Source organism: Dendrobates tinctorius, unplaced genomic scaffold, assembly GCF_039654945.1.
Source record: "Dendrobates tinctorius isolate UK_male_01 unplaced genomic scaffold, ASM3965494v1 ptg000303l, whole genome shotgun sequence".
Taxonomy (NCBI): Eukaryota; Metazoa; Chordata; class Amphibia; order Anura; family Dendrobatidae; genus Dendrobates; species Dendrobates tinctorius.
The window spans coordinates 2,481,378-2,495,637 of record NW_027361970.1 but is presented as its reverse complement, the minus strand read 5'-3'; the positions used below and the strand labels follow the sequence as shown (position 1 = coordinate 2,495,637).

The window sequence follows — 14,260 nt, the reverse complement described above, 5'->3', positions numbered from 1 at the left end:
ATCACCACTCGGGGACACTGTGTATGCAGCCCCAATGCGCGTTTCACATGGGCTTCATCGGGGGGCGACGTATTGTGTGGAAGGACCAGGTATTGTGCCTGGAGAACAGGTGTGGAGTGAAAAGTCTGGCTAGATGCACTGTCTCTTCTGTGATTTGGTTCCATATGTGTTATGGGCTTACTTTGTGAGGTGGGTCCTTAGCCCAGGTCTGGGTGGCAATACGGATCTTGGATGTTGATGTAGCAGACAGGTAAGGTACGCAGGAAACAAGGAATAGATGTGCAGAAAGCTGCGGACAGACAGGACACAGGTAAACTAAGGTCTGGAAACATGGAGGTCTGAGCTCAGTCCATATGTCATGGACGTGTGAAACCATCCTAAAAGGGTTTGTTGCAAGTATAGCTTTTCATGGTCAAAATGTCTCTCTCTGCAAATATAAGTAGCTTTGTTATTTACACCTTGTCAAGATTGCTTACCACTGCCAAGATTCTGATCCCCGCCACGTGAACCCACCATTTCGCTTCCATTCCTGCTTCAGGTCACTTTGTCATTAATAACACTTCGATCTGTGGTCTGTGCCAGCTTCACTATTCCCACAATACACGTGTTGTCATTATTGACATCAGGTTCATTGTCCTCCTCCAGCACTTTTTCCCACCATCACATCCGCGAGACAGGACTAGAATAAACATGACAGCACCGTGACATTACAGGGAAACCAGAGCTCAGCTGCAGTAAGCAATTTAGACAGGGTATAAAGTACAAAGTTACTTCTAGGAGTATTGAGACATTTTTTACAGCAAAAGATTTCCAGTAAACCCCTGTAAAACTTACATCTAAGGCCTGTTCCACACATCAGTTTTTTGGTCAGTCAAAATCCGCTAAAATGGCAGATAACGGATCCGTTCCTGTACTGACCACAACGTTTGGCACCGGACCGTTATTTTAACGGATCCGTCGAAGGAAAAATTTTAAAGGAACCGCTGGAGAGAGAAAGAGAGAATTTTTCAGCCGCCAGAACAGAGTTTAGGGTTTAGTGAAGTCTTTCGGGCATGCGCAGTGAGAAATGCGGATCCGGCCGCCCGAAAAAATGTTGCATGATCCGTCCGGGCATGTCAGCGGTCGTCAAAATTTTGGCGGATCCACAAAAAACGGATACAACAGATGGCCATCCGTCAAGATCAGCCGGTAATGCAACTCAATGGGAAAAAAAACGGATACGCCAAGCAAAATGGCGGATCCGTTTTTTTTTGCAAAACGGCGGATTTTGATTGATGGTAAAATCCGGATGTGTGAAACAGGCCTAAAACACTTCAATTTCCAAACAGCTGTGTGTATATTTTTTTCATGTGATGTAATATTCATTCATTAATGGTTCAATTCAAATCAATTGTAATCTACAAAGCAAAAGTAATAGAAACAACAGGATCTGAACTGATTACAATAACCAAAACCAGTTATTTTTCAGGAAAATCCATATTTGATGCTGAAGCCAAACCATCAGGAACTTGAAGGTAATGACCAGTATGAAGGATTTTGTGTGGACATGCTACTGGAGCTATCCAAGATCCTGCACTTTAATTATAAGATCCGCCTGGTGGCTGATGGACTTTATGGTGTCTCAGAGTTGAATGGCACCTGGAATGGAATGGTTGGGGAACTGATATCGAGGGTAAGAACAGTCATAAAATCATCATGTTCCTGAGACACACCTTATCCTAGGATTTTCTTTTCTTCCACTGTATAAAAAAAAGGAAGTCAGTTTGAAATGTCTGACATTCACGGGTCTGAGTATGGACTGTGGTGTCCAGACTGGTCGCAGGTCTTCATCATGCTCATAGACATGTGTGACACTGTTGAGCTCAGATCAGGAGACCTGCAGCTGGTTAGGACATCTCCGTCCATACTTGGACCATGAACGTTGAACATGTCAAACCAGCGTCATTCACATGTCCAGCCCAAAATAAAAACATGACTTTTCTCCTGAATCCATGTGTCAAAAATTGAGTAAAGTTTTGAGTAATAGGCTAGATTCACATCTGCATTACGAAATCTATTTTTCCATTCCGCATTAGGAACATAAAAAAAAATAAATGACAGGCATAGCTTTGTCACATTGGGCACATAGCAAGCCCCCTGAATTATCATCTGTTTCTTCAGGGGAAAATGATCGGAACCTGCATCATAACCTCCCGAGGGATTGTTCACAGGTTGCGTTATTTTCCACATTCTTTTGCTGCAGAAAAAACACAGCATTTTACAGTACCAGCAAAGTGAATGAGACTTCTGAGATCTCATGAACAGGCTGCTTATTTTTTTCCCTTGAAGATTTGAACCTTCAAACTGTTTTCCAAACCTTTAGGCGGTGTGCACACGCTGCGGATTATGTGCGGATTCATCCGCGCGGATTTTGTAAAATCTGCAGGTGAAACCGCAGGTCAAAAGACCTGCGGTTTTACCTGCGGATTGCTCTGCGGTTTTGCCCTGCGGTTTTTCATCTCCTCAATGGAGGAGATGGCAAACCGCAGGAGAATCCGCAGAAAGAATTGACATGTCAATTCTTTCTGCGGATTGAAAACCGCAGATAATCCGCGCGGAAAATTCCGCACCGTCTGCACTGCGGTTTTTGATTCCCATAGGGAATCATGGTGCCAAAACCGCTGCGGAACCGCAGCAAAATCCGCAGCGTGTGCACACAGCCTTAGCATGTCTATTGCTTCTGCATTTTTGAAGTGTTTGGCACCCATATAAATGACTGGGAAAAAACACGTCAATATACAAGTAAAGACATGCTAATTTTTATGCTGTGTTTTTCTCATCATCACTCTGGCTGTTACACCAGATTTCTATGCAGCAAAAAATAAAGGTGCACAAGCAATAACAAAGCTACAAAGCAGATGTGGACGGAACCTAAGCTGCTTGGGCTTTATGATTATCTTGTCTTCTGTTTGTTACACAGAAAGTAACTAACAATGGCAGACAGCTACAACTGACAGCCATATAACCTGTCACGGTGCTACTTGTTCTGCCACCGGTTACTCTAAGTCAAACTTCTCCCTCTCCCCAGGGCCAGTTTTAAGCAAAGTAGGGCCCTAGGCAAAGTTTAAAATGGGCCCCAAATGCTAATATATTGCACATCACACAGAAGCATTTCGGGTGTATTTACTTGCGCTGAGTTCAGGACGTTAAATGGGTGTGATCGACAATATTGAAGTCATTCAACACTTGTTTCCCAGCCTCTTTCCACCGTCTGAGAAAGAATGATGGGGACAGATGATTAATGGATTAATCTGTCCCCATACAGTATCATGATATCAGCAGCACATCTACAGTTTACACCCCATAGTCCTCAATATAATATAATGTGCCCCATAGTCCTCCATATAGTATAATACACTCCTCATAGTTCTCCATATAGTATAATGCATCGCCAGTCATCCATGTAGTACAATTCACTTTCCATAGTATAATGCACCCCATAGTTCTTCATATAATGTATTCTCCTTAGTACTCAATACAGTATAATGCAGCCCACATATAGTATAATGCAGCCACCCCAGAGTAAAATGCAGCCCCGCCTTACAATATAATGTAACCCCCCATAGAATATAATGCAGCCCTCCTCTTATACCATAATGCAGCCACCCCTTAGAGAATAATGCAGCTAACCCACAGAATATAATGCAGCCACTCCACAAAATATAATGTAACCCCCATAGAATATAATGCAGCCCCTTATATAGTATAATGTAGCCCCTCCATAGAATACAATGTAGCCCTCCTCATATAGTATAATGCAGCCCCCATAGAATATAATGTAGCCCCCTCATAAAGTATAATGAAGCCCCCATAGAATATAATGTAAAATGTACCCCCCATGGTATATAGCAGCACAGCCCCACCATGATATATAGCAGCATAGCCCCACCATGATATATAGCACCACAGTCCCACCATGGTATATAGCACCACAGTCCCACCATGGTATATAGCAGCACAGCCCCACCATGGTATATAGTAGCACAGCACCACCATGGTATATAGCAACACAGCCCACCATGGTATATAGCACATGGTATATAGCAGCACAGCCCACCATGGTATATAGCAGCACAGCCCCACCATGGTATATAGCAGCACAGCCCCACCATGGTATATAGCAGCACAGCCCCACCATGGTATATAGCAGCACAGCACCACCATGGTATATAGCAACACAGCCCACCATGGTATATAGCACATGGTATATAGCAGCACAGCCCACCATGGTATATACAGTGGGGCAAAAAAGTATTTAGTCAGTCAGCAATAGTGCAAGTTCCACCACTTAAAAAGATGAGAGGCGTCTGTAATTTACATCATAGGTAGACCTCAACTATGGGAGACAAACTGAGAAAAAAAAATCCAGAAAATCACATTGTCTGTTTTTTTTTTTATTTTATTTGCATATTATGGTGGAAAATAAGTATTTGGTCAGAAACAAGCAATCAAGATTTCTGGCTCTCACAGACCTGTAACTTCTTCTTTAAGAGTCTCCTCTTTCCTCCACTCATTACCTGTAGTAATGGCACCTGTTTAAACTTGTTATCAGTATAAAAAGACACCTGTGCACACCCTCAAACAGTCTGACTCCAAACTCCACTATGGTGAAGACCAAAGAGCTGTCAAAGGACACCAGAAACAAAATTGTAGCCCTGCACCAGGCTGGGAAGACTGAATCTGCAATAGCCAACCAGCTTGGAGTGAAGAAATCAACTGTGGGAGCAATAATTAGAAAATGGAAGACATACAAGACCACTGATAATCTCCCTCGATCTGGTGCTCCACGCAAAATCCCACCCCGTGGGGTCAGAATGATCACAAGAACGGTGAGCAAAAATCCCAGAACCACGCGGGGGGACCTAGTGAATGAACTGCAGAGAGCTGGGACCAATGTAACAAGGCCTACCATAAGTAACACACTACGCCACCATGGACTCAGATCCTGCAGTGCCAGACGTGTCCCACTGCTTAAGCCTGTACATGTCCGGGCCCGTCTGAAGTTTGCTAGAGAGCATTTGGATGATCCAGAGGAGTTTTGGGAGAATGTCCTATGGTCTGATGAAACCAAACTGGAACTGTTTGGTAGAAACACAACTTGTCGTGTTTGGAGGAAAAAGAATACTGAGTTGCATCCATCAAACACCATACCTACTGTAAAGCATGGTGGTGGAAACATCATGCTTTGGGGCTGTTTCTCTGCAAAGGGGCCAGGATGACTGATCCGGTTACATGAAAGAATGAATGGGGCCATGTATCGTGAGATTTTGAGTGCAAACCTCCTTCCATCAGCAAGGGCATTGATGATGAAACGTGGCTGGGTCTTTCAACATGACAATGATCCAAAGCACACCGCCAGGGCAACGAAGGAGTGGCTTCGTAAGAAGCATTTCAAGGTCCTGGAGTGGCCTAGCCAGTCTCCAGATCTCAACCCTATAGAAAACCTTTGGAGGGAGTTGAAAGTCCGTGTTGCCAAGCGAAAAGCCAAAAACATCACTGCTCTAGAGGAGATCTGCATGGAGGAATGGGCCAACATACCAACAACAGTGTGTGGCAACCTTGTGAAGACTTACAGAAAACGTTTGACCTCTGTCATTGCCAACAAAAGATATATCACAAAGTATTGAGATGAAATTTTGTTTCTGACCAAATACTTATTTTCCACCATAATATGCAAATAAAATGAAAAAAAAACAGACAATGTGATTTTCTGGATTTTTTTTTCTCAGTTTGTCTCCCATAGTTGAGGTCTACCTATGATGTAAATTACAGACGCCTCTCATCTTTTTAAGTGGTGGAACTTGCACTATTGCTGACTGACTAAATACTTTTTTGCCCCACTGTAGCAGAACACCCCACCATGGTATATAGCTGCACAGCCCCACCATGGTATAAACAAACACAGCCCACCATGGTATATAGCACATGGTATATAGCAGCACAGCCCCACCATGGTATATAGCTGCACAGCCCACCATGTTATATAGCAGCACAGCCCACCATGTTATATAGCAGCACAGCCCCACCATGGTATATAGCAGCACAGCCCCACCATGGTACATAGCAGCACAGCCCACCATGGTAGACAGCAGCACAGCCCACCATGGTAGACAGCAGCACAGCCCACCATGGTAGACAGCAGCACAGCCCACCATGGTATAAAGCAGCACAGCCCACCATGGTATATAGCACATGGTATACAGCAGCACAGCCCCACCATGGTATATAGCAGCACAGCCCCACCATGGTATATAGCAGCACAGCCCCACCATGGTATATAGTAACACAGCCCACCATGGTAGACAGCAGCACAGCCCACCATGGTATATAGCACATGGTATATAGCAGCACAGCCCCACCATGGTATATAGCAACACAGTCTACCATGGTATATAGCAGCACAGCACCACCATGGTATATAGCACATGGTTTATAGCAGCACAGCCCACCATGGTATATAGCAGAACACCCCACCATGGTATATAGCAGCACAGCCACACCATGGTATATACAAACACAGCCCACCATGGTATATAGCAGCACAGCCCCGCCATGGTACATAGCAACACAGCCCACCGTGGTATATAGCACATGGTATATAGCAGCACAGCCCACCATGGTATATAGCAGCACAGCCCCGCCATGGTATATAGCAACACAGCCCACCGTGGTATATAGCACTTGGTATATAGCAGCACAGCCCCACCATGGTAGACAGAAGCACAGCCCACCATGGTATATAGCACATGGTATAAAGCAGGACAGCCCCACCATGGTATATAGCAACACAGCCTACCATGGTATATAGCAGCACAGCACCACCATGGTATATAGCAGCACAGCCCCACCATGGTATATAGCACATGGTATAAAGCAGCACAGCCCACCATGGTATATAGCAGAACACCCCACCATGGTATATAGCAGCACAGCCCCACCATGGTATATACAAACACAGCCCACCATGGTATATAGCAGAACACCCCACCATGGTATATAGCAGCACAGCCACACCATGGTATATACAAACACAGCCCACCATGGTATATAGCAGCACAGCCCCGCCATGGTATATAGCAACACAGCCCACCGTGGTATATAGCACTTGGTATATAGCAGCACAGCCCCACCATGGTATATAGCAGCACAGTCCCACCATGGTATATAGCAACACAGCCCACCATGGTAGACAGAAGCACAGCCCACCATGGTATATAGCACATGGTATAAAGCAGCACAGCCCCACCATGGTATATAGCAACACAGCCTACCATGGTATATAGCAGCACAGCACCACCATGGTATATAGCAGCACAGCCCCACCATGGTATATAGCACATGGTATATAGCAGCACAGCCCACCATGGTATATAGCAGAACACCCCACCATGGTATATAGCAGCACAGCCCCACCATGGTATATACAAACACAGCCCACCATGGTATATAGCAGAACACCCCACCATGGTATATAGCAGCACAGCCACACCATGGTATATACAAACACAGCCCACCATGGTATATAGCAGCACAGCCCCGCCATGGTATATAGCAACACAGCCCACCGTGGTATATAGCACTTGGTATATAGCAGCACAGCCCCACCATGGTATATAGCAGCACAGTCCCACCATGGTATATAGCAACACAGCCCACCATGGTAGACAGAAGCACAGCCCACCATGGTATATAGCACATGGTATAAAGCAGCACAGCCCCACCATGGTATATAGCAACACAGCCTACCATGGTATATAGCAGCACAGCACCACCATGGTATATAGCAGCACAGCCCCACCATGGTATATAGCACATGGTATATAGCAGCACAGCCCACCATGGTATATAGCAGAACACCCCACCATGGTATATAGCAGCACAGCCCCACCATGGTATATACAAACACAGCCCACCATGGTATATAGCAGCACAGCCCCACCATGGTATATAGCAGCACAGCCCCACCATGGTATATAGCACATGGTATATAGCAGCACAGCACACCATGGTATATAGCAGCACAGACCCACTATGGAATTTAGCAGCACAGCCCACCATGTTATATAGCAGCACAGCCCCACCATGGTATATAGCAACACAGCCCATCATGGTATATAGCAGCACAGCCCACCATGGTATATAGCACATGGTATATAGCAGCACAGCCCCACCATGGTATATAGCAACACAGCCCACCATGGTATATAGCAGCACAGCACCACCATGGTATATAGCAGCACAGCCCCACCATGGTATATAGCAACACAGCCCACCATGGTATATAGCACATGGTATATAGCAGCACAGCCCCACCATGGTATATAGCAGCAAAGTCCCACTGTGGTATATAGCAGCACAGCCCCACCATGGTATATAGCAGCACAGCCCCACCATGGTATATAGCAACACAACCCACCATGGTATATAGCACATGTTATATAGCAGCACAGCCCCACCATGGTATATAGCAGCACAGCCCCACCATGGTATATAGCAACACAGCCCACCATGGTATATAGCACATGGTATATAGCAGCACAGCTCCACCATGGTATATAGCAGCACAGGCCACCATGTTATATAGCAACACAGTCCACCATGGTATATAGCAGCACAGCCCCACCATGGTATATAGCAACACAGCCCACCATGGTATATAGCAACACAGCCCACCATGGTGTTGTGAGTTCATTTTCCCCTTCACCATTGAGGTCTGATGAACTCCCTCTTCTGGTGAAGGAAGGTAGTGAGGCTGATTACAAAGCACCTGAGCAGAATGATGATGACTGGGTGACTGGAATTGCTGACTGGATATAAGGCAGCCAACACCCTTTTGCCTTGCGGGTGATTTCTCTGAGGGATTCTAGGAGACCAGTCTGATTCCTGCTCCTCAAAAGCTAAGTTTTCTGCTCTGTTTTTTGCATTTGTGTTTTGGTTTTGTTTTGCCTTGTTTTTCTGGGTTTCTGCCTTCCCCTGCTGGGTGAGCTGAATTCCTTTTTGCTCTGTCTTCAAAAAATACCTGAGTACTGATATAGTCTTTTTGAAGCCTGGCGTCTTCAGGGCTTTTTTCCCTATCAGTCTGTTGGCTCTTGTTTTTGAGAGGGTTTTGGCGGATTGCAGACAGCAGCTTTTCTATTCTGTCCTATTTAGTTAGCTTGGGCCCCATCATTTGCTCAGCCTATCTTTCTATCTGTGTGCGTGTTTTTTCATCTTGCTTCACCGTCATTATATGTTGGGGGCTGCCTATTGCTTTGGGGTCTGCTCTGGGGCAGTTTAGATTTCCCTTTCTGTCTTTAGGCTATGCAGTTCTCCGGCTGTGATCGAGGGGTCTAGGGCACCGTAGGAACCCCCCACGGCTACTGCTAGTTGTTGTTGTTGTTAGGTTCAGGGGTCTGTAATCCGATAGCTGCCAACTTCTCTGGTTTTCTGGACTTAGCTAGTATTTCTGTTTTTGCCTCCTACGGTGACTCATTCATAACAGAATCACCCGCCATACCCCAGATCCTAGGGGACTCAATAGCAGGAAAGAATTGTAAAAAAAAAAAAAAGTGTGTATATTTTTTCCTCTATATCTCTGAGGCCGTAGGGGGAATTTTTTTTTTCTCTCAATGGAGATAAAGCAATTGTCTGATCGTGTGGAGCAGCTCGCTGCGGAAGTGCGGGGAATTTCCGCCTACCTTGCTCATTCACATGCTGCTGAACCAAAGATCCCTACTCCTGATGTGTTTTTTGGGGATCGGTCTAAATTTTTGAATTTCAAAAATAATTGTAAATTATTTTTTGCCTTGAAGCCTAACTCGTCAGGGAGCTCCGCGCAGCAGGTTGAAATTGTCATCTCTTTGCTGCGTGGTGATCCCCAGGATTGGGCGTTTTCTTTGAAACCAGATGATCCTGTTCTGTCTAAAGGGAGCGCATTTTTTCAAGCTTTGGGGTTGTTGTATGACGAACCTAATGCTATTGATCAGGCTGAAAAGACCCTGTTGGCATTGAGCCAGGGTCGAGATTCTGCAGAATTGTACTGTCAAAAATTCCGAAAGTGGGCGGTCCTTACTACCTGGAATGATAATGCCTTGGCAGCTCTCTTTCGGAAGGGTTTGTCAGAAGCCGTAAAAGATACTATGGTGGGATTTCCTGTTCCCTCTGGTCTTGACGATTCTATGTCATTAGCTATTCAGGTTGATTGGCGTTTACGTGAACGCAGGACTGCACGAGAGGTGTTGCCACCTGTTGAACAAGTGTCTGAACCTATGCAATGTGATAGAGTTTTGTCCAGGGAGCAACGTCAGGAGTTCAGAAGGCGTAATAAGCTGTGTTTTTTTGTGGAGATGCCTCGCATATTATTTCTGTCTGTCCTAAACGAGAGAAACGTTTTGCACACACGTTTTCTGTGGGTGGTGTTCAACCTAAGTTTCTTCTGGCAATTACTCTGATCTGCTCCCTGTCCACATTTTCCGCCAAGGCTTTTGTGGATTCGGGAGCAGCCCTGAACCTAATGGACTTGGATTTTGCTAAACGTTGTGGATTTCCGATGACACCTCTGCGGACGCCTATCCCTTTGAGGGGGATTGATGCTACTCCTTTGGCGAAAAATAAACCTCAGTTTTGGACCCAGGTGGTAATGCGGGTCGCCCCAGACCATCAAGGAAATTGCAGATTTTTGGTGTTACATAATTTGCATGATACCATTGTTCTGGGGTTTCTCTGGTTGCAAATTCATAATCCAGTTTTGGATTGGAAATCTGTGTCTGTGGTGGGTTGGGGTTGTCGGTGTGCCCTTAGTGAGGCTCCATTTTTTTCCACCTCTCCTCAGTCGCATGATGTTCCTGACTATTTGGCGGACTTTTATGATGTATTTAGTGAGAAGGAGTCTGCGTCTTTGCCTCCTCATAGGAGTTATGACTGTGCAATTGAACTGAGCCCGGGGTGTAAATTTCCCAAGGGTCGGCTCTTCAATTTATCTGTACCCGAGCACGAGGCTATGCGATCCTATATTAAGGAGGCGTTGGAGAAGGGTCATATTAGACCATCCTCTTCACCCTTAGGTGCCGGTTTTTTTTTCGTGGCCAAAAAGGATGGTTCATTAAGGTCTTGTATTGATTATCGTGCCCTCAACAAAATTACTATTAAATATCAGTATCCGTTACCCCTGATTTCGGATCTATTCTCAAGAGTTAAAGGTGCTTGCTGGTTTACCAAGCTTGACCTCAGGGGGGCGTATAATATTATCCGCATTAAGCAGGGGGATGAATGGAAGATGGCGTTTAATACTCCGGAGGGACATTTTGAGTACCTGGTGATGCCTTTTGGGCTCACTAATGCCCCTTCTGTCTTCCAGTGCTTCATGAACGACATTTTCCGAGACTTTGTGGATAAATTTTTGATTATCTATCTGGATGATATTTTGATCTTCTCCAAGGATTGGGATTCTCATGTGGAACATGTTCGGACTGTGTTCCGGATCTTGAGGGAGAATTCCCTGTATGTCAAAGGATTGAAATGCCTTTTTGGGGTACAGAGGATTTCATTTTTGGGATTCATTTTGTCTCCGTCAGCTATTGAAATGGACCCGGCCAAGGTACAGGCCATTTATGATTGGGTTCAGCCCACTTCTTTGAAGGCCCTCCAGAAGTTTTTGGGTTTTGTTAATTTTTATCGGAAATTTATAGCAAAATTTTCTAGTATTGCCAAGTCATTGACTGATCTGACTAAGAAGGGTGCTGATGTGTTGAATTGGTCTCCGGAGGCTGTTTCTTCCTTTCAGGAGCTGAAGCGAAGATTCACTTCTGCCCCGATTTTGCGGCAACCTGATGTCTCACTCCCGTTCCAGGTAGAGGTGGACGCTTCTGAGATTGGTGCAGGTGCTGTTTTGTCCCAAAATGATCGTGTAACATCTAAAATGAATCCCTGTGCTTTCTTTTCCCGAAAGTTCTCTCCATCTGAATGTAACTATGATATGGGGCATCGGGAACTGTTAGCCATGAAATGGGCATTTGAGGAGTGGAGACATTGGTTGGAGGGAGCTAAACATCAAGTCGTGGTCCTCACTGACCACAAGAATTTGATTTACCTGGAGTCGGCCAAATGCTTGAACCCTAGACAGGCTAGGTGGGACTTGTTTTTTACACGTTTTGATTTTGTGGTCTCTTTTCTTCCTGGCACTAAGAATGTCAAGGCAGACGCCCGCTCTAGGAGCTTCTTTGCTGATTCTCCTGTGGTGACCAAGCCTGCTACCATCTTAGGCGAAGGGGTAGTTCTTTCTGCCATCTCGCCCGATTTGGGACGTGCTCTGGAAGAGTTCCAGGAGGACAAACCTGAGCGTTGTCCCAGTGGAAAGTTGTATGTTCCTGAACAGTGGAAGAAGAGAGTGATGTCTGAAGTTCATTGCTCTGCATTGGCTGGTCATCCAGGTATTTTTGGTACTAGAGATCTGGTGAGTCGGTCTTTTTGGTGGCCCGCCTTGTCTCATGATGTCAGGAATTTTGTGCAGTCCTGTGGGACTTGCTCCCGGTCTAAACCTTGTTCTCGCTCTAGTGGTTTGTTGATGCCTTTGCCGGTCCCCAGGAGGTCATGGACCCATATTTCAATGGATTTCATCTCTGATATGCCTGTCTCTCAGAGAATGACTGTTATTTGGGTGATTTGTGATAGGTTCTCTAAGATGGTTCATCTTGTACCACTCCCTAAGTTGCCATCTTCCTCTGAGTTGGTGCCCCTGTTTTTGCAATAGGTGGTTCGCTTGCACGGGATTCCTGAGAACATTGTATCTGACAGAGGAGTTCAGTTTGTGTCTAGATTTTGGAGGACTTTCTGTTCCAAGCTGGGAATTCAGTTGTCCTTCTCCTCTGCTTTTCACCCTCAGACCAATGGGCAGACGGAGAGAACAAACCAGACCTTGGAGTCGTATTTGAGATGTTTTATTTCCGCTGATCAGGATGATTGGGTTTCATTTTTGCCGTTGTCCGAATTTGCTTTAAATAATAGAGCTAGTTCTGCCACTTTGATGTCACCTTTCTTTTGGAACTTTGGGTTTCATCCTCGATTTTCTTCAGGGCAGGTGGAGCCTTCTGCCTGCCCAGGTGTTGACCCTGTGGTGGAGAGAATGCGCCGGATGTGGGACCAAGTGGTGGATAAGTTATCTCTCTCCCAGGAGAAGGCCCAGCGGTTTTCCAACCGACATAGGACCATTGGTCCCCAGTAGAGTTGAGCGATACCAGCCGATACTTGAAAATATCGGATCGGAATGGATCGGCCGATCTTAAAAAAAAGTATCGGTATCGCCGATTCCGATACCGGGAACCAATGCAAGTCAATGGGGCCAAAATATCGGAATTAAAAAAAACCCTTTCTTTCCTTGTAGGTTAATTCTACATGAAGAAAAACAACTAAGAATAATGTAGAATGTATTGTGGGAGGTGGAGGAGACATTAAAGCCATAGAGGTTTAGCCCAATCAAATGGAATAGCAGGAATTAAACTTTTTTTTTAAAGATGTTAGGAGTTACAAAGATATTGACTATGTTAGCCTCATTTATATTTTGCCAGACATGTACAGTGCCTACAAGTAGTATTCAACCCCCTGCACATTTAGCAGGTTTGATAAGATGCAAATAAGTTAGAGCCTTCAAACTTCACACAAGAGCAGGATTTATTAACAGATGCATAAATCTTACAAACCAAAAAGTTATGTTGCTCAGTTAAATGTTAAAAAATTTTAAACATAAAAGTGTGGGTCAATTATTATTCAACCCCTAGGTTTAATATTTTGTGGAATAACCCTTGTTTGCAATTACAGCTAATAATCGTCTTTTATAAGACCTGATCAGGCCGGCACAGGTCTCTGGAGTTATCTTGGCCCACTCCTCCATGCAGATCTTCTCCAAGTTATCTAGGTTCTTTGGGTGTCTCATGTGGACTTTAATCTTGAGCTCCTTCCACAAGTTTTCAATTGGGTTAAGGTCAGGAGACTGACTAGGCCACTCCAACACCTTGATTTTTTGCCTCTTGAACCAGGCCTTGGTTTTCTTGGCTGTGTGCTTTGGGTCGTTGTCTTGTTGGAAGATGAAATGACGACCCATCTTAAGATCCTTGATGGAGGAGCGGAGGTTCTTGGCCAAAATCTCCAGGTAGACCGTGCTATCCATCTTCCCATGGATGCGGACCAGATGGCCAGGCCCCTTGGCTGAGAAACAGCCCCACAGCATGATGCTGCCACCACCATGCTT

At 45.2% G+C, this 14,260-nt stretch overlaps 1 protein-coding gene across 3 annotated transcripts in view; it reads left to right on the top strand.

The window, feature by feature from the left end:
• GRIK4 (glutamate ionotropic receptor kainate type subunit 4) overlaps positions 1-14,260 on the top strand; it is a 781,551-nt gene that overhangs the window by 673,410 nt on the left and 93,881 nt on the right. For all 3 annotated transcript variants that reach the window (XM_073560724.1, XM_073560723.1, XM_073560725.1), the window contains one exon: positions 1,469-1,672. In XM_073560724.1, the coding sequence (XP_073416825.1) occupies positions 1,469-1,672 (204 nt within the window). The remainder of the gene's footprint in view (positions 1-1,468; positions 1,673-14,260) is intronic.